Genomic DNA, 27,189 nt, shown 5'->3' with positions numbered 1-27,189 from the left:
CCATTGAATTTTTTTTTGTAAAAGTTCAGCAAAGGGCAAAAATTATTAGGGGTACGGAACAGCTGTTATGTGAAGAGCGAGCTGAAAAAGATTGGAATTTTCACGGTAGATGTCTATAAGATCGTGAATGATGGTGAGAAAATAAATATGGAAACATTATTTGCTTGTTTGCATAACTCAAGAACCAGGGGTTCACTAAATGAAATTAATAGGTAGCAGGTTTTAAAAAACAGAGGAAGTATTTCTTCATGCAATACTCAGTCAACCTGTGGACTTCTTTGCCAGAGGACACTGTGAAAGCCAGGACTTTGAGTGCTAAATAAATTCATGGAGGTTAGGTTATTGGCTATCCTGGTTATCAGCCAGGATGGTTAGGAATGGTAACACTTGATGATTTGATGAGTACCTGTTCTGTACCTTCTTCTGGGACACGTGACATTGGCCACTTTTGGAAGACAGGACACTGGGCTAGAAGGACTCAGTGTGACCATTCTTATGTTCTTATTGTAACGGTGATACACCTACCTCATAGGTCATTGAGTCCTGGCCCCTGCACTCAGAGCAGGACCAAGCACCCTCCCTGATGGATATTTTTTTTTAAAGCTATTTGCCCCAGACCCCAAAATGGCCTCCTTAAGGATGGAACTCTCAGACCTGGGTTCACAAGGCCAGTGCTCTAACCATGCAGAGAACATTCTGGTTTGTCTATGGCAGAGGGGCATTGCTGGCACATGATGGGGTGCGTGTGTATTCTTTTGTGGCAAAACGTAGGGTGACCATCCCAAAGAGTGGCTACATGATATACTACTGCTACGTGATATATAGCATGTTAGTAGCTGTGCAGATGGCTGAATCCCCTATGGGGTGGCTGAAGTGACTAGGTTCTGTGATGGTATCACTTGTGGAGAGCTGCAGGCGGGGTTGTCGATGGGGTTTGTTGCGAGGATAGGGTCCTGGGTTAGTATTTCTGCGGTGTGGTGTGTACTTGCTGGCATTTTCTTCAGGGTGTGGGGAGGTCTATCTGTCAGCGAGACTGGCTTGCCTGCCAAGGTCTGTGAGAGTACGGGATCTTTTTCCAGGACAGGTTCTTTCCATATGCTAGTATATTTATGCCTGTCTCTGTAATTTCCACTTCATGCATCTGATGAAGTGGGCCTTGTTGTTTTTGCAGCTATGGACTACAACAACTACCCCTCTGAGATGGGAGTTTTGCTCTGTGTCCTGAGCAAGTCAGCTAACATCTCTGCTCCTCTTTCCCCATGTGTCACACTGGACTCTTGATACACAGCTGCCTTGCTGGGGGAGGGGCCAGGTGCTAGGTTAATTCATTCCTGCTTGTGAATGGTCAACGGGCTTTGGATGGAAGCCCATACGTCAGGGCAAGGAGCTCTCACCCACAAGGACTCAAGTGGATTCTAAGCCTCCACCCTTGTCAAACACACATTTGCTGCTGTGACAGTACAAATCAAACCACAGCCACTCTGCGGGAGCTTTGCATTGCCTCGCTCTCCAAAGCTGTGCTGGTGTCAGGGTGCTACTGAGACGTCCACAAAGTAGCAGCCTGAAAGCCCTTTGCTCACTGCTAGGACCAGTGGCAGGCCATTGTGTGCCACAGGGAAGGCAAAAATCAGCCAGGAAACCCACAAAATGTGACAAACTGTGGAACACCCATACGGGAAGATGCCCTTTAATTCTGCCACAAACCCCTCAACCTGGGCATGGCAAACTCCTGCAGCCTGGCATGCCCAGAGTCCCTGGGCCCACAGCCAGCCCTGCCCTGCCAGGAACAGCCCAGAGGAAGACAGAGCATTGCAGCACTGGGTAACGTTGAGAGACTCAGGTACCATGGGGCTGGGCACAATGGTGGCACCCAGGAGGGCTGCAAATGGCTTGAGATGGGACCTTAATCTTTGTCACTTCGTAGCTTGACTGCTCCAGGTGCATCTGCCAGTGTTGGGGCTTTACAAGAGCAATGCCAAAGCAATTTGAAACAGGTTAGTGCCAGCGGCAGAAACATCACCAGCATGTGATGATCATGAAAGCCACTGACGCCCTCTGTGTATAGCCCAGACATGTCACAGCCAGGAGCCCAGGAAAGGCATGGGGCACAGTGAGGAATGTGAAAGTTCACCCAGAACAGTCTCATTATAAGGAGACTCTTAGGAGCTGGAGACCCTTGGCCTAGGTCCCTGGAAAGGTGATATCCCCTTTGATGTGCAGCAGGGACTCAGAGTTAAGGCTGGCCACCTGCAGGGCCCCCTCCAAGCACATCCCTAAAGACATCACAGGTTTGGGATCCTTCATCCACCCCTGAGATGCAGCCAGCTCTGGGGTTAGACAGAGCAACTCTTCAGCACCACACAGCACCAGTGCCTGCCAGTTTAGGACGCAGAGTGACATGTAGGGAGGCGGAGTGCATGATGCCCAGTCTGGCCTTGGCCCCAGACTCTGGTAACACATGTTCTGTGTCTGGATTGCCTCTTGCAGGGGGACTCTGGCGGCCCCTTGGTTTGCGAAGAGGCATCTGGCAAGTTTTTCCTGGCTGGCATTGTGAGCTGGGGAATCGGCTGTGCGGAGGCCAAGCGGCCTGGGGTCTATGCCCGAGTCACCCGACTCCGAGACTGGATCCTTGATGCTATGGCCACTTTCCCCACACCTGCAGCCCTCATTGTCCCAACGACACTCTCCAGCACACAGGACGCTGCCACCATGGAGGGGCTCAGCTACAGCACCACAAGCAAACACAGACCAGGATCCACCACTTTACCAGTGCCTGCAGCCAGCAAGCCTGCTACTGCTTCCCAGCCGCAAGGTCAGGCTCCCTAGTGACAATGATCTGCCCCGGCTCACAGTGCAACCCTGCTGCGGAACTGTAACAGCCGCTCCTGTGGTGCAGCCAGTGTGGCCCACACGACTCGCAAAGCGCAGCCTTGGCTGGAAGAGCCCTGATCTCCTGAGCCTGTCACAGCCTCCCCCAGCAGCTCATCTGCAGGGGCTGGTTTGCGCACTTTGCTCTCAGAAGACCAGGGCTTCACAGTTTCTTAAGGCGGCTATGCTAGGATTTTGCCAGATCACTCCCAGCCCTTCTCCCCGGGCACACCAGGAAAGCTCTCCATGCCCAAGCACAGGCGTTGAGGTTGCACTTGGCTGTGGCTGCTACCAACACCCTCTCTGGCCTCTGCCACTCAAAACTCTCCTGGCAGTTCAAAGCCGGAGCCCTGCAGCCCACACAGGCTAGGGAGCAGGCCAGTGCCAAGAGCCAGCCTGTTTGTCAGCTCACAGCACCTGGCTCTCTGCCACCCCTCCAATGGGCACTAATGGAGAAGGCAGCTTTTGGGTGGCTCTCTGGTTTCAGGCATTTGGTGGGCTGGCTTCCCTCTGAGGCTCAGGCACCACTGGAGTGCATGTCCCAGGGACTGAGCCTCATCCCTGCATGCTGCCACTGAGCATGGAGGTACTTGAGGGGTCTGGAGAAGCAGGAGGAAGCCCTGAAGGTGACCATGCAATAGGTAGAGTGGCTGCACCGCTCCTGGGTGAGTGGGGCACAAGCTTGGGAGGATGGCCTTAGATACTAAGTCACTAGCCAGCAGGGCTCAGGGCTCCCTTCTAGCTCATCCCAAGGCAGACAAAAGAGCTGAGGGGCTGTGCTTTGGCTCCTCTGCAGAGTGCGGTGGGCGACCTGGGCTTTCGAAACCCAGCAAGATTGTAGGAGGAGTGGAAGCTTCCACAGGAGAGATCCCCTGGCAGGTCAGCCTGAAGGAGGGGTCAAGGCACTTCTGCGGGGCCACTGTCATTGGGGAGCGCTGGTTGCTGTCAGCCGCTCACTGCTTCAATCAGTAAGAGCCCATCTCCTCTTCAAAACTCGGTCGTGCTGTTCCGTTTCCTCCCGTCCCAGCCACACGGCAGCATCTGGGGCTCCTGAGCGCTTCAGCTACTGAGCAGGAAGTGGGAGGAGAGGCGAAGCACTGTCAAGGGTCAGGGACTAGGAGTGGGCATGAGTCACCAGTAATCACCCTGGAACGGGGTTCAAGGTACTGGACTAGATCCCGGGGCGTTTCAGTCCATTTACTCAGGATACGGGGGGGGGGGGGGGGGGGTGTGCTGAGCAGTGAGAAGCTAAAGTTTGCAGAGGATACAAAGTGACTGGGGTGAGTCAGGGTGGGAGAGCTCCGCAGGCTGTCACCCAGCTACAGGAACAGAAGACACAACGGTGGGTGATGCTCAGTGTCGATAAAGTAATGTAGGTCGGAGGGAAGTGTGTGAGGTGGAGAATAATACAGAAAAAAATAAGGCCACTGTAGCAATCCGTGAGTGAGCCCTATCTGGGAATTGTGCTGCACTGTTACCCATCTCTAAAAGGTCACACATCTCCGGGCCCAGCCCAAACTGCACGAGAGACAATTCCGCCAAAGCAACAAAATTGCTTGGAGAAGTAGCAAACCTGTCCTAGAAAGAGGGGTTGAAGAGCCTGAAACTCCCCTAGACAGGAGACTACAAGAAGGGGCCGGGGAAGAGTCTGTAAATAAGAGATGATGGAGCTAGGTCAGGAGCCTCCGTTCTCCCTGTCACACAGCACAAAAGCACTCGCCTTGCAACTGAACAGTACAAAGGAAAACCCAATGAAGGGAAACACTTTCACCCACAATTAGCCTGTGGAACTTAGGGCCTCTGGATGTCAGTGAGGGCCAGAACGGGGTAAGATTTAAACAGGGATCAGGCCTTTATATCAGGCGAACAAGAAGATGCAGAGTTACAACAGAGTCATTCGAATGATAAGCACAGTGGGGTGTGGAGGGGAATGAAACCTTGTGCGCCAGGATTTGAGACAGTCTCTGTCGAGGTTTAGACTGAGACCCTCCTGGGTGCAGATTACCCTACATTCACCATGGTGGGGTTTCCTGCGCCTTCCTCTGAAGAACCTGGCACTGGCCACTCGCTGAGATAGGACACGGGGCTGACAGTCCTCGGGTCTAACCCAGGCTGGCGCTTTCTCTGTGCCCGTGCCTCCGGATGTGGTGAGAATGGCCGCACTCACTGCTCTAGAAAAGGGCTTGTTGGCCAGTTCACCAGCTAGCTCCAGTTTACTCTTCGACTTTAGGGCAAGTCCTCGGCAGAGTGTCAGTTCGGAAGGGTGGCGCTGAACATGCCCCGAAGGGGAAGGATGCCGCAGGACACCTGTCTGGCCAGCGCTGCTGTTGGGAAGGGATGTAGTCATGTGCGTGCTGCTCAAGGGCAGGCCATGGAACAGCACAAGCCCCCTTCACAAGCGCACGTTAACCAGCAGGGGGGCACGAACCCTAGTGACAACCACAAGATGCCTAAGCCTTACTGTGCTTGTCTTGTGGGGGGGTGGGCACTGCAGGACGAAGCTGGAGTATCTGAAAGCCCAGCTGGGCACCACGTCCTTAACTGGCGCAGATGGCAACGCAGTGAAAGTCAGTATAAAGAAAGTGGTGCCGCATCCCTCCTACAACCCCGTCATCCTGGACTTCGACGTGGCTGTGCTGGAGCTGGCCAGGCCCCTGCACTTCAACAAGCACATCCAGCCTGTGTGCCTCCCCTTCGCTGCGCAGAAGTTTCCCGTTGGCACAAAGTGCATGATTTCTGGATGGGGAAATGTACGAGAAGGCAACAGTGAGTAATGTGATTTATTTGTTGATCTCGTGCCAGCTAGGGAGAGCTGGACAGCTGAACAGCTGCATCCACCCATGTTGGGGTGTCAGCAAGAGCTTAGGGAGCCCAGGGTGAGACTCAGGCCATGTGAGCAGCAAGACAAGGGGGCTGGCAGCTGGCCAGAGCACAACAGTGCATTGTCTGTATGCTCATTGCACCCATCCAAGAGAAAGCCAGGGCCTACCCCATGATGGTGACAAGGTCCCTGCCCCCAGAGCCCAAGCTCACAGCTGAGACTGGCCCAGATGGCACCGGATGGGGGCTGGGGGTGGGGCAGGGGGCAGCAGGGAGAGAACAGGCTCTGGGGTACGGCACATGCACTACCAAAGAGAGCCTACTGCCCTGACACACAGGGACATGAAAACCAGCAGGAAGCTTCTGAAGACCTGGGAACTAGAAAAAGTTAAGTATCTGGAACCTTTCTGCCAAGGAACAGCAGCAGCAGCAGCAAGGGCAAAGTTCAAGACAGGTTTAACCTCTGATTAGGCACCCTCAGGACTGACCAGCGCAGAACTAACTTGCCAGACAATAGGTCAATATTGTCCAGTACATCACCAACACTGCCACTGCTCACTGGGCTCTTAGAAGACATTGAGGGGTAAACTACAGCTAAATAACAGCACAGAACACAGAGCCAGGACTGGTGGCTGGAAACAAACTTTCTGGGGCTGCAGGAAACGTGGCCATGCCCATGAGAAGTGGTCGTCTGGCGAACTGAAATCAGGCCAGATTATGGACATTGCTGGATGACTAGAAGGGTCAGCCTGTACCTCGGGGCTCCTCCTCAGCAGACAACACAGACCCAGAGCCCTCACCCAGACATGTGGGCAAATCAACCACCCCCAAGTCCCAAAGGGGCACCAACTTCCTCACTCCCAGGCACTGAGTATGCACAGAACTTACACTAAAGGAAAGGAACCAGGGTCTGGGAATGGAGGTGCATGAGGCTGACTGCTCTTTTTCATCCAGGTCCAGCCCCCTGCCCCTCATCTTTCCCTGAAGGCCCCCATCCAGGCCAAAGCTGGAGCTAGCTCAGTGTGAGATTTCATAGGGTGCTGTGGTGAGCCACAAATCCACCCCCTGTCCTGCTTGTGGGCCAGCCCCCCTTGGAAGATGGAGGGACCCCTGCCTGGAAGGGTACATGTCACAGAATCACAGGGCTGGAAGGGACCTCAGGCGGTCATCTAGTCCAGCCCCCTGCTTCAAGCAGGATCAACCTCTTAGTAGTCATCCCAGCCAGGACCTTGTCAAGCCAGGACTTAAAAACCTCAAGGGATGGAGAATCCACCACCTCTCTAGGCAACGCATTCCAGTGCTTCACCACCCGCTTGGTGAAGAAGTTTTTCCTAATATCTAACCTACACCTCCCCCTCTTCAACTTCAAACCATTACTCCTTGTTCTGCCATCTGACATCACTGAGAACAATTTCTCACCCACCTCTTTAGAGCTCCCCTTCAGGAAGTTGAAGGCTGCTATTAAATCACCTCTAAGTCTTCTCTTCTGTAAACTAAACAAGCCCAAATCCCTCAGCCTCTCCTCATAGGTCTTGTGCTCCAGACCCTTAATCATTTTTGTTGCCCTTCGCTGAACCTGCTCTAGCAAATCCACATCCTTTTTATACTGGGGGGGCCCAAAACTGGACATAATATTCCAGATGTGGCCTCACCAGTGCCGAATAAAGAGGAATAACTACTTCCCTAGATCTGCTCGAAATGCTCCTCACTCCCTCATCCAGGTCATTAAGAAAGATGTTGAATAACACCGGCCCCAGAACCGAGCCTTGCGGTACTCCGCTTGAAACAGATCGCCATCCAGATATTGAGCCATTGACCACTACCCCTTGGGCCCGACCATCAAGCCAGCTTTCTATCCATCTTAGTCAAAAAAAAGCATTGAGTACTTCAGCTTTTCCTGCATCATCTGTCACTAGGTTACCTCCCTCATCCAGTAATGGCCCCACACCTTCTCTGATAACCCGCTTATTGTTCACGTGCCTGTAGAAACCCTTCTTGTTACTCTTCACATCCCTTGCCAGCTGCAGTTCCAATTGTGCTTTCGCTTTACTGATTACTGCCCGGCATTCTCCAGCCGTATGTTTATACTCCTCCTTAGTCAACTGTCCTCGTTTCCATTTCTTGTATGCATCCTTTTTGAATTTAAGCTGACTAAGGATTTCCCTGTTAAGCCAAGCTGGCTGCCTACCATGTTTGCATTTCTTACTACGCAGCAGGATGGTTTGTTCCTGTGCCTTCAGTAAGACTTCTTTAAAAATACTTCCAGTTCTCTTCAACTCTTTTCCCCTTCATCTTCATTTCCCAAGGGATCCTGCTCATCCGGTGTCTTAGGGAGTCAAAGTCTGCTCTTCTGAAATCAAGGGTCTGTATGTTACTGCTCACCCTTCTTCCTTTCAGCTGGATCCTGAAATCTACGATCTCATGGTCACTGCAGCCCAGGTTCCCCCCCACTTCTATTTCTTCTACTAGTTTTTCCCTGCTTGTGAGCAGCAGGTCAAGTTGCGCATGGCCCCTGGTCAGTTCCTTCAGCACTTGTACCAAGAAGTTATCCCCAATAGTTTCCAAAAACTTCCTGGATTGTCTGTGTGCTGCTGTATTGGTCGCCCAACAAATGTCTGGATGTTTAATGTCTCCCATGAGAACCAGGGCCTGTGATCTGGAAGCTTCACTAAGCTGCCTGAAGAAAGCCTCATCTATCTCCTCTCCTTGATCTGGCGGCTTATAACAGACTCCAACTACAACATCACCTCTGTTACTTCCACCTCTAAGCTTATCCCAAAGACACTCAACTGGATTTTCTCCTTCCTAATACTGGAGCTCTGAGCAATCATACTGCTCCCTCACCTAGAGCGCACTTCCTCCTCCTTTTCTCCCGTCTGTCCTTCCTAAACAATTTATAACCATCCATGACCGTGCTCCAGTTATGCAAATCATCCCACCAAGTCTCCGTTATTCCAACCACCTCATACTTGTGTGACTGTGCCAGGGCCTTTAGTTCTTCCTGTTTGTTCCCCAGGCTTCTGGCATTAGCGTACAAGCATCTTAGAGAAGGGGCCGATTGGCCCACTTTCTCTTCACCCAGGAAATCCACTTGATTTTTCCCTCCTCCTTCCCCACTTACCTCCGGGCTTGTGTCACTTTCCCCCAACAAACCTAGTTTAAAGCCCTCCTCACTAGGTTTGCAAGCCTGCCCGCAAAGATGCTCTTTCCTCTTTTAGTGAGGTGGATCCCGTCTCTTCTCAGCAATCCCTGTTCACGAAACAGAATCCCATGGTCAAAGAAACCAAATCCTTCCCTGCTACACCACCTACACAACCACACATTTACCTCTGTGATTCAATGATCCCTACTCGGACCCCTTCCTTCCACAGGGAGGATAGATGAGAAGACCACCTGTGCTCCGTATTCCTTGATCTTTCTCCCGAGGGTTACGTAGTCTGCCGTGATCTCATGAAAGTTGTTCTTGGCTGTATCATTGGTTCCTACATGAAGTAGGAGGAAGGGGTACTAGTCTACCGGTTGAAGAATTTTTGGCAGCAACTCTGTAATATCCCAAATTCTAGCTCCAGGCAAGCAGCAAACTTGCCGGGATTCTAGGTCCGGGCGGCAGATGGATGCCTCTGTCCCTCTTAGGAGGGAGTCCCCAACCACCACCACTCGTCTTTTCCTCTTAGGGGTGGTGGTCATAGAACTCCCATCCCTAGGACTGCGCATCCCACGCCTTCTAAACCGTGGGATGCTTTCCCAGGCAAACTCCCTGTTAGCTGTTCCTGTTTGCTGTCCACCATGCCTCTGCTGCCACGGGCCACCTGCTGCTGCTTACAGACCCCTCTGCAATGCTACCACCTGAGTCCAGTTCCCACGGTCATACTGGGCAGCAGGGCACCTGTCTGCTCCAGCAGCATAAGCCCCAAACCAGCCTCAAGGGTCAGTCCCTCTGCTGCGCCCCAGTGATTCCAGCTCCAGGAATCACTGACCAGAAAGAAGGACTTGCCATGGAGTCTACCTGCTCCAGGCTCACACCCCAGAGAAGAGCGGGGCTCATGGTGTTCAGGACGTTATAGGTATGACCACCTGGCCCCACCTGATCTCACATGCCTCGGCTGCTACCCACCCAACCCCCTGCTCAGCAAGTGGCTGAGGGTGCCAGTGGGCTCTGGTTGAGCACAGCTTTGTTGCCCATTCCACTTCCCCCAGGGAACCAGCATTCAATGCACAAGTGGGGAGGAATAGCTCAGTGGTTCAAGCCTAGCCCCGCTTAAACCCAAAGTGGTGAGCTCACTCCTTGAGGGGGCCATTTAAGGATCTGTGGCAGTCAGGAAAGCAAATAGGATGTTAGGAATAATTGAAAAAGGGATAGAAAATAAGATGAAGAATATCTTACTTCCCCTGTATAAAACTATGGTACGCCCACATCTTGAGTACTGCCTGCAGCTGTGGTCTCCTCACCTCAAAAAAGATATATTGGTGTTAGAAAAGAGAAACTAAAATGATTAAGGGTTTCAAACAGGTCCCATATGAGGAGAGGCTAGAGAGACTGGGACTTTTCAGTCTAGAAAAGAGGAGACTGAGGGGCGATATGATAGAGGTATATAAAATCATGAATGGTGTGGAGAGTGAATACAGAAAAGTTATTTACTTGTTCCCATAATATAAGAACTAGAGGACACCAAATGAAATTAATGAGTAGCAGGTTCAAAACTAATAAAAGGAAGTTTTTCTTCACACAGCGCACAGTCAACCTGTGGAACTCCTTACCAGAGGACGCTGTGAAGCCCAGGACTCTAACAGAGTGTAAAAAAGAGCTCGATAAATATTTGGAGATTAGGTCCATAGATGGCTATTAGCAAGGGGTAAGGTATGGTGCCTAGCCTTTTGTCGAAGGCGGGAGATGGATGGCAGGAGACAAATCGCTTGATCATTGTCTTCAGTTCACCTCCTCTGGGGCACCTGGCATCGGCTACTGTCGGCAGACAGGAGACTGGGCTAGATGGACATTTGGTCTGACCCAGTATGGCCGTTCTTATGTAAATAGATCTAAAAAAAAAAAAAAAAAAAAAAAAAAAAAGGCTGGTGCTTGGTCCTGCCAAGAGGGCAGGGGATTGACTCAATGACCTCCCAAGATCCCTTCCGGCTCTATGAGAGGTGTAGCTCCATATATTCTTTAAAAAAAAAAAAAGGGTGGGGCTTGTGATTCCTCCAGCCATCCCAAATTACTCCTTTGGCAAAGCACTGCCTCCTGTTGCGTGCCTCAGCCAACCCCATGCATCACTAGATGTTGAGGCTAGCTTGTTCAGATCTGCTTCCCCCGCCCCTGTGCTCAGACAGGGGGCAAAGGGCTGGACCTGGTGGTCTGCCCATCCTCCTCCCCTAGACACCCCAGCCAGAGCTAGGCTAGGGTGAGTTGCATGGGCAGCTCCCCCCACAAGAGCCAGCCTGGCAGCTTCGCAGGAACCCCAGGGCTGCACATGCTGCAGCTTACACAGAGCAGCAAGAACCACTGAGTACCAGCAGGGTCTGAGGGGCCTCTGTGCTGCATGGAGCATGGCCTCTTGCACTCTGGGTCTCCCTCCATGTCACAGCCTGCATCCCTCTGCACTGCCCCCCTGAGCAAGTGCCAGCAGCACCCCTTCTCCTCCCACCCCCAAGCTGGCTCACCCCATGTTTTCCTGCAGTCACCAAGCCGGAGAGCCTGCAGAAAGCTTCTGTGGGGATCATTGACCAGAAGACCTGCAATGTTCTCTACAACTTCTCCCTCACAGACAGGATGATCTGCGCAGGCTTCCTGGAGGGGAGGGTTGACTCCTGCCAGGTAAGAACCTTATGGCTCTTGACTCTCTCCACCCAGGAAAGCACCAGAGAGCTGCCAGGACTTGTGCCATGACTGGTTTTTTCCAGCAGTTTGGTCCATGTACAGCCCTAAGCGAAATCCACCTGGACACATGAGAACAGTGCAGCTACCAGGAGCTTAGCTCTTGGCTGCCTTAGCAGTGGAAGCTGAAGCCCCATGCAGCTTAGTGAGCCACCTCCTAAATGACAATTCAGCTGCTCTGCAGGAGTAGCGAATACCCTACAGACACAACAGCAGGCGGGGGGCTTGTCCACAAAGACTGGCTGCTTCCGCGAGAGCTGGCAAAATGGTGGATGCCAATGCGCTGCACCTGGTGACCCCAACCCTGACGGGCTGCATGCGTGATAAGATGGGGTTTCTGAGCACAGCTAGAGAAATCAATCCAGGGTAACTTTACTTAAAAACTGGGCCGCTTACAGCCCCAGTGGGATTTCTTTCTCACTAAGGCAAATCCAACAAGCCCCCACGGCACTTCTGCCAGACCATTGGCCAGCCAGAAGCCACACAAGCAAACCCACAGACTTCTCAGCTGCTGCACCAGCTCACACCAACAACCCCCAAATTCAAGTGAGCGGTTATTAAACCTGTTTCACCAACACTGCACAGGGTCTTCAAGACCCCAAAGGGCCCAGCCTCAGTTCCTGGTCAATATATACTTGGCTCTTACTCAAACACGCTCCCCAATTCTTTAGAGCTAATGTCTAAAGATTTATTAACAACAAAGAAAACGGGGTTAGAGAGAAGCGTTGCTAAAGCCACACTGTGCAAGCACCAGCCGTAACTACGGATGCAGCCGGTGATGTATTTCCTGATTCTTAAAAGTCTGTGAAAGTTCGTTTCAGGTTACACAGATTCAGTTATTGGAGCGTTGGAGATCCAGGCCACTGGGGTCCACATGGTGGCACAGGGACCATTGGAGCCCAAAAGATCCAAGATGGACCCTACTAAGTCCACAGCATTTTTCTCCTTGTCTTCTGGGACAAAGCCCTTTCTTCTTCCCCTAGTGCCTTGAGGGTCCACCCCCGCCTGACTCAGGTGGGCTGTTGTGGCATACTGCCATTGGCTGAATCCCAGGAGACAGTTTCCAGTTTCTGAGGTGGACCTGTTCCTTTGTCTCAGCCCAGGTCACTTGGCCAGTGGGCTGCATCCCATTGACGCATCCCAAGCATTTGGAACCTGGATTCAGCATCTGAGCACATGGTTTCCACCCTATTGTTCAGCCTAATGTCCTGGCAGGGGCTGAGTTCACACCTCCTGTTGTGAAGCTTAGCACTGAAGCATTTCCTACAACAGCTACAGAGCTAAAACCTATAATTTACCTACATACATGGAAGTAGCACACACAGATCCAGGGCATCATTAGCATTCATTAGACTCCTCACACCCCCCCTAGCGCAACATTTGGCCCTGTAGCCAAACTGGGCATAAAAATGGCTTCCAGACCCAATGTAAAAATCCAGCAGGGTACCAGGCAGAGCAGTGTGTTACCCTGTGGGACTCAGTGCTGCAGGAGAGCTGTGAGGGCCAGAAGTTCCAGTTTTTGCCACTGAGTTAACTAAGGGAAGATGAGGCAAGAGGGTTATGGGTGCTTCCCACCATGAGCTGACCACGAGAGGCTGACTGAACCAATGGGCCATGACTGCAGTGCACACTTCCTTGTCCATTTCTCTGCAGCGCCTGGCCTGGCTCTGGTCAGAGTGAGCACACACTGGCCAGACCAGACCAGCCTGGCAGTTCCCTCAAGGACAAGCGTGTACTGAGCTGCCCCTACCTGACTTTTCCCCAGGGGGACTCTGGGGGCCCGCTGGCCTGCGAGGAGACCCCGGGCTTGTTCTACCTGGCCGGCGTTGTGAGCTGGGGGATTGGCTGTGCCCAAGCAAAGAGGCCAGGGGTGTACTCCAGAATAACCAAGCTCAAAGATTGGATCCTGGACACCATCTTCCCCAAGCCCAACCTCAGTTCTGGAGTGAGCCCCTTGCCCAGCATGGCAACTGCCCAGATCTACACCACAAGCAGCTCCCCCGCCCCACCCAGCCACAGCAGCCAGCCTGGCACCAGCCCAGCCACCCCAACCACCCCCAAGCCAGCTGCCACCCCCAGGAAAACCACTTCTGCTGCACCAAAGACCATCGGAGCTGCCAGGCCCACACAGCTCCCAGGTAACAGACAAGTGCCTAGCTCAGGCACCTGTGAATGGGGAGGGAATGCCCTCACCAGTCCAGGGAGTGGGGGCATGCAACATGACAGCAAGCACCAGGGAGTGGGGGGGGGGAATGGCCCCATTGCAACAGTGGAGGGGGGCAGCAAGTGCCCCCACATTGCAGGGTGAATGCCTCCCCCGCAGGGGCCGACCCAGCCCCATGGCAGAGAGGCAAGGCATGGCAGGCCCCATGCTTAGTGACTGTGGGTTGTCGCCTTCCAGCGGTGCCTTGTACCAGCTTCACCTTCAAGTGCTCCAGCAAGATCTGTATTGGCAAAGCCAACCCCGAGTGCGACGGAATCGCTGACTGCAGCAATGGCTCTGACGAGCGCAACTGCAGTGAGTGCTGCCCAGGGTCACCCAGCCTTCTTCCCACCTCCCCTCCCCTGGCCCAGCCCGGCCCGGCCCTCCTCCTTCTCGCCATCCAGTGCCACCTCCTCCTTCAGCCCAGCCCAGGCCAGCCCTGCCCTCCTCCTCGCCGCCACCCAGCACCACCTCCTCCCTCAGCCCAGCCTGGCCCGGCCCTGCCCGCCTCCCCGCCACCCAGCGCCACCTCCTTCCTCAGCCCAGCCTGGCCCGGCCCTGCCCGCCTCCCCGCCACCCAGCGCCACCTCCTTCCTCAGCCCAGCCTGGCCCGGCCCTGCCCTCCTCCCCGCCAACCAGCGCCACCTCCTTCCTCAGCCCAGCCTGGCCCGGCCCTGCCCGCCTCCCCGCCACCCAGCGCCACCTCCTTCCTCAGCCCAGCCTGGCCCGGCCCTGCCCTCCTCCCCACCAACCAGCGCCACCTCCTCCCTCAGCCCAGCCCAGCCCTGACCTGCCCGCCTCCCCGCACCACCTCCTTCCTCAGCCCAGCCCAGCCCTGCCCTGCCTGCCTCCCCGCCACCCAGCGCCACCTCCTTCCTCAGCCCAGCCTGGCCCGGCCCTGCCCTCCTCCCTGCCAACCAGCGCCACCTCCTCCCTCAGCCCAGCCCGGCCCTGCCCTGCCCGCCTCCCCGCCACCCAGTGCCACCTCCTCCCTCAGCCCAGCCCGGCCCTGCCCTGCCCGCCTCCCCGCCACCCAGCGCCACCTCCTCCCTCAGCCCAGCCTGGCCCGGCCCTGCCCTTCTCCCTGCCAACCAGCGCCACCTCCTCCCTCAGCCCAGCCCGGCCCTGCCCTGCCCGCCTCCCTGCCAACCAGCGCCACCTCCTCCCTCAGCCCAGCCCAGCCCGGCCCTGCCCTCCTCCCCCCGGCCACCCAGCGCCACCTCCTCCCTCAGCCCAGCCCAGCCCGGCCCTGCCCTCCTCCCCGCCAACCAGCGCCACCTCCTCCCTCAGCCCAGCACGGCCCAGTCCTGCCCTCCTCCCCGCCAACCAGCGCCACCTCCTCCCTCAGCCCAGCCCGGCCCTGCCCTGCCCGCCTCCCCGCCAACCAGCGCCACCTCCTCCCTCAGCCCAGCCCAGCCCGGCCCTGCCCTCCTCCCCCCGGCCACCCAGCGCCACCTCCTCCCTCAGCCCAGCCCAGCCCGGCCCTGCCCTCCTCCCCGCCAACCAGCGCCACCTCCTCCCTCAGCCCAGCACGGCCCAGTCCTGCCCTCCTCCCCGCCAACCAGCGCCACCTCCTCCCTCAGCCCAGCCCGGCCCTGCCCTGCCCGCCTCCCTGCCAACCAGCGCCACCTCCTCCCTCAGCCCAGCCCAGCCCGGCCCTGCCCTCCTCCCCCCGGCCACCCAGCGCCACCTCCTCCCTCAGCCCAGCCCAGCCCGGCCCTGCCCTCCTCCCCGCCAACCAGCGCCACCTCCTCCCTCAGCCCAGCCCAGCCCGGCCCTGCCCTCCTCCCCCCGGCCACCCAGTGCCACCTCCTCCCTCAGCCCAGCCCAGCCCGGCCCTGCCCTCCTCCCCGCCAACCAGCGCCACCTCCTCCCTCAGCCCAGCACGGCCCAGTCCTGCCCTCCTCCCCGCCAACCAGCGCCACCTCCTCCCTCAGCCCAGCCCAGCCCGGCCCTGCCCTCCTCCCCCCGGCCATCCAGCGCCACCTCCTCCCTCACCAACACCTCCCCTGCCCTCCCCTCCTGTGGGCCCTGCCCAGCCCTCTCCACTGCCCAGTACCTCCTTCTCTGTCTTCCCTCCCCTCCCGGCTCTACTTCCCTCGGCCAGCCCTCCCCCCAGCTCAGCCCAGCCCAGCCCTTCCCTGTCCTCCTCCCTGTCTGGTTCCCTCTGCCTCCGACCCCCTTTTCCTGGCTCTACCTAGTGCCCCCTGCCAAGCCCTCTCCATTGCCCAGCACACTCTGGCCCCCCATCCACTGCCTTGCCCCTCCCTGTCCCAGCTCCCCTTTGCCTAGCACCCCAAGCTGCACCCTCCCACCTGGCCTCCCCGGCCCATCCTGTCCCTCTCCGCCAGTCTCTGCTCCTGAGGGAAGCGGCAAGCCCAGCCCGCCCAAAACGTACAGATGTGGGACCCCTGGCTGCCTCGTGCTCCGCTCCCCCTCCAGCCACTTGGCCCCAGCCCCCCACCCTGCTGCCTGCCACTCAGCTCCAGTCGGTGACCACCATCCAGCCCAACGTGCCTGGGCAGCCCCGGTCATCCAACCCAACGCCTTCACCCTGGCGTCCAGCAAACCCAGCGTTTCCCTTCCTGGCTCAGGCTGTGCTACTCCCCCCCAGCCCTGGGCACGTCTTTCCCAGGACCTGGCATTGTGGGCCAATAACCAGCAGCTGCTTTCTTCCTCTCAGACTGTGGCATGGCGCCTGCCGGGGCCTTCAGCAAGATTGTGGGTGGCAGTGGCGCAGCCCGAGGCGAGTGGCCCTGGCAGGTCAGCCTCTGGCTGCGGCGCAAGGAGCACAAGTGTGGGGCTGTCCTGGTGGCTGAGAAGTGGCTGCTCTCAGCTGCTCACTGCTTCGATGTGTAAGTGGGACAGGGTCGCTGGGCCTCCCTGTCCAGCCCCTGCCAGCTTCCAGTGCAGACCCTCCGCACAGGGGGCCCAGGAGGAGGCTCTAGGCTGCCAAGTCAGCACTCCTGCCCTGTGTCAGAGCCCCCCACGCCAAGCTACAGCCCCAGGCAGGGGCCATGGAGAGCCAGTCACAGGGGCTCAGCCACTGAAACCCAGGCGGGGGCTGCTGCCAGCTCTGCCTGCTGCAGGGCCTTCACAGAGCTCAGCGTGGGGCAATGCTTCCTTGCATGGCTCAGCAAACGCTGCCCCCGCCGGCCCGGGCACCTGCAGGAACAGGCCCCCCACCAGCTGCACTGAGGTCCCCCAGCAGCCCTCCTGCTCTTGCCCACCCTACAGCTACAGTGACCCCAAGATGTGGGTGGCCATTCTGGGCACGCCCTTCCTGAGCGGCACGGACGGCCGGGTGGAGAAAATCTTCCACATCCACAAGCACCCGTTCTACAACATCTACACGCTGGACTATGATGTGGCGCTGCTGGAGCTCGCCACGGCTGTGCGCTTCACCAGCGCCATCAAGCCCATCTGCCTCCCGGATAACTCCCACCTCTTCAGGGACGGGGCTCGCTGTGTCATCACAGGCTGGGGCGCCACCAAGGAAGGAGGTACGGCCCCAGCAGCACCAGGCTGTGCACAGCACAGACACCTCTGGCCAATGCATGCGCCGTGCTACCCTAAGGTACCATTTGTGCCCTCCCCCGCAACCAACCAGTGCTGCCCCCGCCACACCCTCCAGCCGACACCAGTCAGCCAACACCCACAGTGCCGTCCTCCTCCAGCCAAACTACTGCTGTCCCTCTGCCACTCCCATCAGCCAACATCTCACTGGTCCCCCTACTCCTTCTAGCTTCCTCCCATGGGATACCCAGACCCGTCCCATCAAGCCAATATCCATGAGTCCCTTCCACCTGCGCTGCCACCTCTGCACCACACCCTTGTGGCTGACGCCTGAGCCTGCTCTGACCTCCCACTCCACTAAATTACCTGCCCGAGAACATGTGCACATCCCACAAGTAACAAATCCGGCTGCCCAGCACAGCCCTGCCCTGGCAGGAAGGAAGCCAAGCCAGCCCAGCAGGGGCCTCACCCGCATGCCACCAGAGCTGGCCAGTAGCCATTCTGTGGCCAGGACTCCCTGCCCTAAAGCCATGGCCCTCTTTTCTGGAGTTCCAGGCTCAGGACACAGGCTGACTGGCCTTTGGATTTGCAGGCCTCACGTCCAAGCACTTGCAAAAGGCGGCCATCCACATCATCAGCGACCAGACCTGCAAGAAGTTCTACCCCATCCAGATCAGCAGCAGGATGGTGTGTGCTGGCTTCCCACAGGGCGCCATCGACAGCTGCTCGGTGAGCTCAGGCCAGCCCCAAGGAGCCCCGGAGCTGGGCCCGTGGGGCAGGAACCCCCTCAGCCCAACCTCAACTTTCCTGGGCTGCTGCCCTGCTCCCCAGCTGTCTGAAATCCATGGGGAGAGGAAGCCAGGAGGCACTGGGGCAGCTCCCATCCTCCCCCAATAGCACTGTTTCATCAGTCTCCTCTCCCAGGGCCTCCCTCCCCAGAAGACCCTGATCTCAGGCACCAGCTTGGTGAAGCAGATGCATGAGCTGAGCCACACCAGAAGCATGAGAGGGAGGGCAGGAGGGGTAGAGAGAGAGGACAGCAGGCTGCAGTCCCTGGCCCTGACGCTGGCTGATCTCTGTCTTTCTGCAGGGTGATGCAGGTGGCCCCTTGGCCTGCAAGGAACCCTCCGGACGGTGGTTTCTAGCTGGAATCACAAGCTGGGGCTATGGCTGTGCAAGGCCTTACTTCCCTGGTGTTTACACCAAAGTCACCGCTGTCCGGGGCTGGATTGGGCAGAACCTCAAGCTGTGAAGCTTCATCTTGCACTCAGGGAAGGAGAGTAATGCCGGGGAGCAACACTTCCTTAGCCCACCACCACTCCTTCATGCTGCCAAGGGGAGACACTGGCCCCATGGCAATGGCAGATGCAGCCGAACGCTCCGCACAGTCCCAGCTCAGCGTGCACTTATCAGAGCTCGCTTGCCTAGAACGGTGCGATTCGAGACAGTGGCTCCTGTAAATAAATGGAGCCTGTTTCACCCAAACCCCTGCAGCCCAGTATGTGCAAAGCCTGGACTGACCCAGAATGCTGGAAACCCAGGCTGCAGCACGCTCACCTGGTCCCATCACTGCAGCAGCCAGGGGATCAGCCAGCTCCCAGCAGCAACTTACACCACTGGGCTCATGAGTGTGTCGCTTGCATGCAGGCCCCAAGAGGTGGCTGTGCAGTTTAGAGCTGGGCTGCCAGCAACAGGAAACCAAAACCCACAGCTTGGCCACCGAAGACCCTATTCCTTGGGCAGCCCTCAACAGCAACGGCCTTGGTCCAGAGCTGTACCCTGCCTGTGTCCCAGCCAGCCTCAGGTGTCCCCCAAGAGAGGACAGGACTTGAATTGCAAGGATCAGTACTGCAGAGCCTGACTCACAGGTGTCCTGCCCCTCCCCCAGCGGTTCACAGTCCCAAAATTGCCCAGGGAGCGGTACTCACTAAACACAGGGTTGCTGGCACACTGAGTGGGCAGCTGCCTTTGCCAGCCAGCAGGCAATGCCACAGAGACCAGCCCCTCAAGTTCCCACCAACAGCAGCACATGCCACAGGCTGCACACAACTCCACAATACACCGGCACAGACCAGAACCCTGGGGCCAGGTTGCAGAGCCGAGGGCTCAGAGGCAGTTCTGGTCCTACTTGGCATAGGGGTCAGCTGCTCCATGGGTGGCTGCAAGTGAGGAGGGAGTTTGGCTGCACAGAGAATAAAACCCCGAGAGCTGCATTGAGCTCTGCCACGGCCTGGCTCCCAGTCACAGCTGTGCAGAGCGACAGCACCCAGCTCCCCTCATCTGGTTATTTAACATCCCCTCCAGAGCTGGGGCCAGACTCCGAACAGGCTGAACAAAGCGATGTTTTAACAGACAGTGTTTGGGCACAGCTGAGCTCCCTGCTCGTGGGCTCTCAGCAACTTGAAGGCTAACTAGTCTCATGGGAGCCACTGACTAGGAAAAAGCAACAGAAGCCCACTGCAGGAGCTGGAAGGGCTGTGGCAGCTCCGTTGGCCCTACCCTCTGGGGCTGCTGGCCATCCAGCCCTTGGTCAACTCCACAGCCCAAACCCCAGAGGCAGCCCTCAGCGTGGCCCACAGGGGCTGGCAGCCATTACTTGGCCACAGTATTTAATCCAATACCTGGAGCCGAGATTCATCACATCCCTAGTGGGGTGGGGACAGCTTCACGGCCCGGACAAGCTGAAAAGGAAGTGAACAGAAGGAGCCAGAGGCCAGTTACAGCCAGCTGGCTCAGGCAGCTCCTTTAACCTCTGCTCTGTAGAATGCCATGCAGCCCCCCGACCCCGGCAACGGTGTCACTCTCCTCATTCCCTTGCCCCTTGTGGACTCATTGTCAGGCACCTCACTAACAGTGCAGCCAGCAGCCAGGCCAGGGGGACACGGAAAGGCCAGCCCTGACCGAGCACCATGACAGGCCAATGTGGGGAGTCTTCATTCCAAACCTCTCCTTTACCAGCAGCTACTGGGATTGCAGCCTCTGCGCAAGTATGGCCCAGCCCCACTGTGGGGCCTGGGGCTGTGCACTGCCAGCACCCAGCCCCATAAACCACTGCAGGCCAGAGCATCCCAGGTAATAATCCAATGCCCACAGTGTACTGACACATTCCCCGGGCCGCAACCCCCGCTCACCGGCAGGGCACTTGGCAGCTGGCTGGAAGGCAAGGGATTGGAGTGCACCGTCACCCTGCTAATCCGCCAAACCTGCCTGCCCGGCTCAGAGACCAGCCTTCCCTCTGGAGCCAGCAAGCCCACAGGAAGGAGCAGAGGCACCTTGCAGATCTGGCTCACATTCAGTTCCTTGGGGAGCAGGCAAGTGACCTGCTCAGCCCCTGTTCTGGGGGATCCCTTCCCCCACAGCCCTTTCTCCCTTCAATCAGCACATGCCCTAGCCAGTGTCTCAGCCCCCTACCATGGGCGCTGAGCAGAGCCGGATTGAGAGAATGGGCAGCAGCCACTCCACTGGCCAGATACCTTTGCCCTTGTCTGTTCAGCCCTAGCGAGACCCTGAGCTTGCATAGACCAGGACAGGGCAAACACTCCACAATGGGGTTTATTGCTCTAGCATGATGGAAACGCCAATTAACCAAATCACAGGGATTTCACTGCCACCACCTGTTTTCATTCGCACACAGCCACTTGGGCTAGTCCAGGAATCAAGTCACTCTCCCCCAGCAGGGGGCAGCACTGAGGCACGTTGTCCGGCTGCGGGAAGCCGGTCACATGTTGGCTCTCTCCCTCTGCAGCCGCGAGTTGTATGCTCGTGAGACTGTGTTCCAGGCGTCCATGTACCGGTCCATACACATGGCAATGCACTTCTGAAACAGAACCATAACGCCACTTTACTCTTGGCCCCAGACCCAAAGTGCCTTGGCAAGGAGGACCGGACTCATCAGTCAGCCCCCGCTGGACCTGGGGAACTGGAGGCACAGATGGAGGCAGTGACTCCGAAGGATGCCCAGCAGGCCAGCAATAGCTAGGAACAGCCCCAGGTGTGCTGCACTACCTGCCACGCCAAAGGGAACACAAAGCTCAGCCACAGAACATTACAAGTGCCAGGAAAACCGGGCAGATCACGTTACAAGGAGTCCCTGGCCTCCCCTCCCTGCCCCTGCCAGTGACCTTGAGCAAGTCATCACCCTTCTCTGCTGCTCTTCCCATCATACTGACAGGGGCATTTGCCTTGCAAAGGGCTTTGAGAGCCACAGGCAGATGGTACAAAGCAGCCCAGGGTCAGCCATTCTCCCCAAGTGCCCTGCAGAGACCCAGGGCCTGCTGGCGTGGTTGCATTAGGCACTTGGACTGCCAGCAGCTGTGGAGGTCCACGCAAACGCTCCTGCTAAACTTCACCATCTGCATACAGAATAAATCATTCCGTGCACCCCCAGGAGATGCGCAGCCCTAGCTGTGGGCACTCAGCCCGGCGGTGCCCGGTTGCACAGGCAGATGAGCCCAGGTCCCGGCTGCTCCAGGGCTGGGCAGGTACCTCCCAGTGGGCGTTGCCGGCAGAGGGGAATTCTGGGCCCCAGGGCAAAGGGGCCAGGGGGGCCTTTGGTGACAGCGACACGCCCACAGCACAGGGGCCTCTGCCACTACCCCCAGCACAGAGATGGAGCCCAGGCACTGAGGGGTCTGTGACGGCAGGGGGCACCGAGCCCCAGCGCTGCCCCACAGGAGAGGTCTCCCCAGCCCGCCCCTCACCTGCTCCGAGTTGTCCAGCGCGCTGCCCGGCTTCCCGATGCACTTCCGGAAACACTTGTCCGTCATCCTCTGCAGAGAGTGCAGCGTCAGGGCACAGGGTCCCGGCCCCCCCAGCTCCTCCCCCCGGACCCCGATCTCCTCCTCCCCCCGGCCCGGCCCGGCCCCCCCAGCTGCTCCCCCCGGCCCGGCCCCAACTCCTCCCGGCCGGGCGGCCCGCGCCGCGCTCCCACCTGCAGCAGCTCCTGCGCGTTGGCCACGGCGATCTGCACCTTCACCTGCTCCATGATGAGCCCCGGGTCCAGCTTCCCGCCCGCCGCCCCGAACTCGGAGCCCAGCCCCCCCTCCATGGCCGCGCGCGCCGCCCCGCGCCACACACGGACTGACGGACCGACAGCCGAGCAGCGGCGCCGGGCCCACCACTCCCAGCGTGCAGTGCGCCGGGGCTCCACCCCCAGCAGCGCGGGAGGGGGCGGGGCCTATCCCTGCGCGGGGCGGGGCCGTCTCCAGCCTCGAGCCCCGCCCAGCGCTGGGGGGAGGCAGCCGGGGCGCAGGGCCGCGCGCTGGACCCCGCGGTACCCCCCGCCCCGACCCCGGCTGGCGGTCACCGGTCGGGCCAGCCGCGAGCCACGGGAGGAAGCCCACAGAGCGGCCCCCGGAGCACGTGTTCCGCTGCGTCCACAGCCGCCGCCCGCCCCCGGCCGCGGCGTACGAGGGCAGAGGGCGCGCCCTGTGTGCGGGGCTGGGGAGCCGCGTCCCCCGCCAGCGCCCGCGTCCTCGCTGCGGCGGGCGAGAGCAGCGCGCCGCCCCCCGGCACTGCCACCTCCTCGCGCCGCAACGCGCCGCTTTGTGCACGCGCAAAACAACACCCGCAGCGAGCCGAGACCCGGGGGGCTGCAGCGCCAGAGCCACGCGCCGCTCGTCACGGAGGCTCCCAGCGCGTGGCCCCCAGCGCGGCTGCTTGGGACTGATAAGCAGCGAACATGCAAAAGCCCCACCCTGAACAACCCACAGCTAAATCGAACTGATCTCCCGGCGCTGGGTGACTCCCCCTTTCGGAGGCGCGGCGCGTGGTGGGTAGCCGGGTTCGCAGCGCGCTGCTGACACAGTCTGGATTTTGAAAAGGAGGCTCGCAGCGTTCCTGCTGTGAACGGCGAGGTGCATTTTAAGAAAGAGAACTGACATGAAACCCTTACAAAAAGCACAGTTTGACTTAGTTTGTGAAGGACCCTCCCATTCGCATGCGCGGGGGCCGTTGAATAATTTCTTTACTGAATTAAAACAATGGGCTGCTCTTGCTATTTTCCTTGCTGTACCCTGGTCTGAATTATAGTCCTGGCTTGAGTTCAGGGACTGGACTAGATGTCCTCTTGACCTTCCTTCCAGTCCTACGATTCTATTTGTCCTAGTTGTCAGAGCACCAAGATGGACGAGACAGTGTCTGTTCCCGGACGTGGCAGTCACCTGCTAGACAGCAAAGTTACTCACCTTGGGGCAGGAACTGTCATTCTTTGAGATGTGTTCCCATGGATGCTCCACAGCAGGTGCTGAGCTCACCAGTACCACAGAACAGAGAATTTTCTAGAGCTGTAGTCAGCAGGGCGACACATGCGCGGCTGCCGTCTCGTGCCATTCATGCACTGTGACGTGCACCGTCCGGCTCCTCAGTTTCTCAGAACCGCCCTGGAATCTGAAAGGCGTGAAGAGAGACTCCGGCGTGGGGAGGAGGGCGGGTTGGGGAGCACTCACAGGGACACATCTTGAAGTACAACAGTTACTGCTACAAAGTGAGTAACTTCACATTCTTCTTTGCGCGGTCCCCGTGGGTGCTCCCCATCAGGTGGCTGCAGCAGTACGCCTGTAATGGAAGGAGGGCAGGAGTCATGGTTTGTCACCAGATGCTAGCACTGCTGATGCAAGACGCTCTCCCGGTCCATCAGTGTTGTATTGCAGAGCGTTTCGCTAGCATAGGGGGACGACGAGGTAGCTTCTCTGCACATGTCGTGTACTGGGACACCATGAAGAAAAGCCACTCATGCCGCCATGGTCCTTGTGGAGTGTGCCCGTGCTGGTGCTTGGAGGGGTATTCCCTTGGCGGAGTAGCCTGGTACTATACATGAAGTTTCGAATTTTGCTACTCGTTGGGCTGACAAAGGCTGACCCTTAGACCGTTCAGTGAGAGAAACAAAGTCTGTCACAGTCTTTCAGAATGATTTAGTTCTGTTAATATAAAAGGGCAACACCCTCCGGACACCCAGCATGTGCAGCGATGCTTGTCGAGGAGAGGCGTGCGGCTTAGGGTAGAATGAAGATAATGTGGTAGGCTCATTTAGATGAAATTCCGAGCACACTTTAGGGATGGAGGTTGGATGGAGTCTGAGAATAACCCCATCTTTGTTAAAAATACTATAAGAAGGCACATCCATGAGGGCCAAGAGCTCACTGACTCTGCAGGCTGAAGTGATGGCCAGGAGAAAATCCACCTTCATTGCCATGATTTGTTAAGGTACCATTACTAATGGTTCAAATGGAGGTGTCACGAGAGCATTAAGCACTAGGTCTAAATGCCACTGAGGGGGAGCTGGACAATGGGGAGGGTGCAAAAACCCCTCCATGGGTTGATGGACGGCAGTAATGGCCACAAGGTGTGCTGAGCGACGCCAGCCTTGAGTCCCTTAAGTGCAAAATATAGTCCAGAATTAAGTGCAAAGGAGCAGCTTGTGGGTCCAGATCTCGAGCGGAGCACCATGAAGAGAACCTACGCCACTTGGAGAGGTAGGTGGCACAGGTATTATCCCACCGACTTTGTATCAGCACCTCTTTAACCTGGTTGGAGTAAACGTCTTTGGATGGATTGAGCCAACTAGTGACCACACCGAAAGGTGAAGGGTTTGTATTTGAGGATGAAGCAGGGATCCCTGGTTCTGAGATAGGAGGTCGGGCCATGCTGGGGGCAGGTATGGCGACATGCGTTGCAGTAATCAAAACCAGTGCTGGTGAGCGTATATGGGTGCTACCGATGTGCAGCACCTTGGGGCTGAGCACCATGGGAGGGAAGGCGTAAAACAGGGCTCCCTCCCATGTGACGAGAAAACCGTTGCCCAATGATTTGGTTCCCACTCTGCCCCTCGAGCCATAGTGATGACATTTCTTGTTGCAAGTGGCGAACAGATCTACAAGGGGAGTGCTGCCATGATTGAAGAGGTGATGGAGGACTTGGTCGTGGAGCTCCCACTCCTGATCTGGAGCAAAGTGTCTGCTGAGTGAATCTACCATGCCAGGTAAGTAAGATACCACAAGTATGGTGTTGTGAATGCACCAATTCCACAGTCAGATGGCCTCGGCACATAGGGATTGTGAACATGCCCCGCCCTGGCAATTGATGTTGTACATTGTGGCAATGTTGTCAGTAAGTACTTTGACTGTAGTATTGCAAATGTGCTCGTGAAAATGGTGACAGGCATTGAGAGCTGCTCGGAGCTCCAATAGATAGATGTGTAACAGAACCTGGGTCAGTGACCAGCGACCTAGAACCAACCTCGTACCCAGGTGGGTACCACAGTCCAGAAGAGAAGCGTCTGTAGTTATATGCACTACAGGTTCCTGAGATTGAAAGGTTACCCCTGCCACCAGGTTGTGCCATTTGGTCCACCATGTGAGGGACAGGCAGACTTTAAGGAAGGTGAACCGACCTGTGCAAAGTGTTCTTTGTGTGGTTGTACACAGAGCTCATCCAGTGTTGAAAGGTGCAAAATTGAAGTCTGGCATGCTGCACCGCCTATGTGGTGGCTTCCACATGACTCATTAGCTTTAAGCACAGTGCCAGTTGGACCGTGGGACTGGTGGTGATGGACTGTATCAAGTCCTGAATTGCTTGAAATCTTTGTAGGGGCAGGTACACCCTGGCAGAGAGAACATGGAGCCTGGCCCCTATGTACTCTATGTTCTGTGTAGGAGTGAGCATCGATTTTTGGCAGTTGACCAAGAGACTGAGATGATTGAACATGCTCTTGGTGATGGTGACCATACTGGACATCTCTGTTTGCAGTTTTCCCTTGATAAGGCAGTCATTGAGGTATGGAAAAGTTATGATCCCTTGTTGGTGAAGATGGGCAGTGACCACCGCCAGGGTTTTGGAAAACACTCTGGGTGTGATGGATAAACCAAAGGGCAGTACACAATGTTGAAAATGTTCTGTGCCCATCCTGAAGTGGATGAACCACCTGTGTGCCAGATAGTCAGTCACATGTACTTATGTGTGCTGAAGGTGGACGGCAGCAAACCAGTCGTTGTGATCCCGGCGCTGATATGAGGGAGGCGAGTGTTACCATCTTGAACAATCATTTTTGTAAATATCGGTTCAGGCCCTGTAGGTCTAGTGTTGGTCCCCATCCACCCGTTCTTTATGTGCGAGAAAGTAACAGGAGTAAAATCCTTTTCCCTTGAACTTGTCCGGTACCCTCTCTGTGGCTCTGATGAGGAGGAGGTTGACTTCCTTGCAGAGCAGCAAAGGGACATGGTAGGTGGGATGGAGAAGAAGGGAATGATGTAGCCTGACCAGATAAGTTCTAGAACCCACTTGTCAGTGGTGATGGAGGCCCATTGGTGGAAAAAGGGCCTCAAATGATGGTGGAATATTTGGACATTCCAAGGTGGGTGGATGTGTTGGCTCAGTGTCCTCAACGAAAGTCAGATCTGCTGCCTTGTGGCCTGGTGAGGTTGGGCTCAGTTATTGTTGTTTTGATGTTTAGGTGGACGCTGGCATTAACGCAGCTGGTGGGACATGTGTTGTTGCTGTTGGTACAAAGGCTGCCTTTGGAACGGGTAATCAAAGCACCTGTAGTACAGGTTGAACTTGCATCATTGACAGAGAGGTGTATACATGCCTGGAGTGCACAGTGTTGTGTGCGAGTCCGTGCTTGAGTACAGGACTGCATCAGTTCTTTTGGCAAACAGCTTTAGCCTATCAAATGGGAGGTCCTCCAACTTAGATTGGAGCTCTTTGGCACTCCAGCCAAGTGTAAATAGGAGGCATGTCACATAACTATGGATGTGGCACTAGCACATGTGGCCGTATTGGCGATGCCTAAGGCAATTTGGATGGCAGCTCTAGCTGATGCCTAGCCCTCCTGTACGATGGATTTTAAAATAGGATGCTTTGATTCAGGTAATTAATTCACTAAAAGGTGCTAATTTAGAATAGTTGTCAAAGT

At 56.7% G+C, this 27,189-nt stretch overlaps 2 protein-coding genes across 2 annotated transcripts in view; one reads left to right on the top strand and one right to left on the bottom strand.

Annotated features, from left to right (window-relative positions):
• TMPRSS9 (transmembrane serine protease 9) overlaps positions 1-18,717 on the top strand; it is a 67,943-nt gene extending 49,226 nt beyond the window's left edge. Inside the window, exons 11-20 of the mRNA XM_074978334.1 lie at positions 2,488-2,812; positions 3,665-3,836; positions 5,363-5,634; positions 11,364-11,500; positions 13,326-13,698; positions 13,962-14,078; positions 16,447-16,618; positions 17,001-17,266; positions 17,872-18,008; positions 18,370-18,717. Coding sequence (XP_074834435.1) covers positions 2,488-2,812; positions 3,665-3,836; positions 5,363-5,634; positions 11,364-11,500; positions 13,326-13,698; positions 13,962-14,078; positions 16,447-16,618; positions 17,001-17,266; positions 17,872-18,008; positions 18,370-18,531 — 2,133 coding nt within the window. The 3' untranslated portion in view covers positions 18,532-18,717. The remainder of the gene's footprint in view (positions 1-2,487; positions 2,813-3,664; positions 3,837-5,362; positions 5,635-11,363; positions 11,501-13,325; positions 13,699-13,961; positions 14,079-16,446; positions 16,619-17,000; positions 17,267-17,871; positions 18,009-18,369) is intronic.
• A 2,096-nt stretch (positions 18,718-20,813) lies between these two features.
• Positions 20,814-22,409, bottom strand: TIMM13 (translocase of inner mitochondrial membrane 13). Its single transcript, XM_074978405.1, has 3 exons — positions 22,210-22,409; positions 21,980-22,048; positions 20,814-21,096 (listed from the first exon to the last, which is right to left on the bottom strand). Exons 1-3 carry the CDS (start codon positions 22,324-22,326, stop codon positions 20,998-21,000), a joined length of 285 nt encoding a protein of 94 aa, XP_074834506.1. The 5' UTR covers positions 22,327-22,409; the 3' UTR covers positions 20,814-20,997.
• Positions 22,410-27,189: the final 4,780 nt, after the last annotated feature.

Source organism: Carettochelys insculpta, chromosome 27 (genome assembly GCF_033958435.1).
Source record: "Carettochelys insculpta isolate YL-2023 chromosome 27, ASM3395843v1, whole genome shotgun sequence".
Lineage (NCBI taxonomy): Eukaryota > Metazoa > Chordata > Testudines > Carettochelyidae > Carettochelys > Carettochelys insculpta.
Note: the sequence above shows the minus strand (reverse complement) of the source record. Positions and strands in the feature narration are given on the sequence as shown.

What these genes read in the sequence shown, in the direction of transcription:
- TIMM13 (XM_074978405.1), bottom strand. Translation starts at nt 22,326, where the DNA reads ATGGAGGGGGGGCTGGGCTCCGAGTTCGGGGCGGCGGGCGGGAAGCTG. An exon ending in ACGCGCAGGAGCTGCTGCAG is followed by an intron (nt 22,049 to 22,209) that starts GTGGGAGCGCGG and finishes CACTCTCTGCAG; the next exon opens with AGGATGACGGACAAGTGTTT. An exon ending in CGCTGGACAACTCGGAGCAG is followed by an intron (nt 21,097 to 21,979) that starts GTGAGGGGCGGG and finishes GTTCTGTTTCAG; the next exon opens with AAGTGCATTGCCATGTGTAT.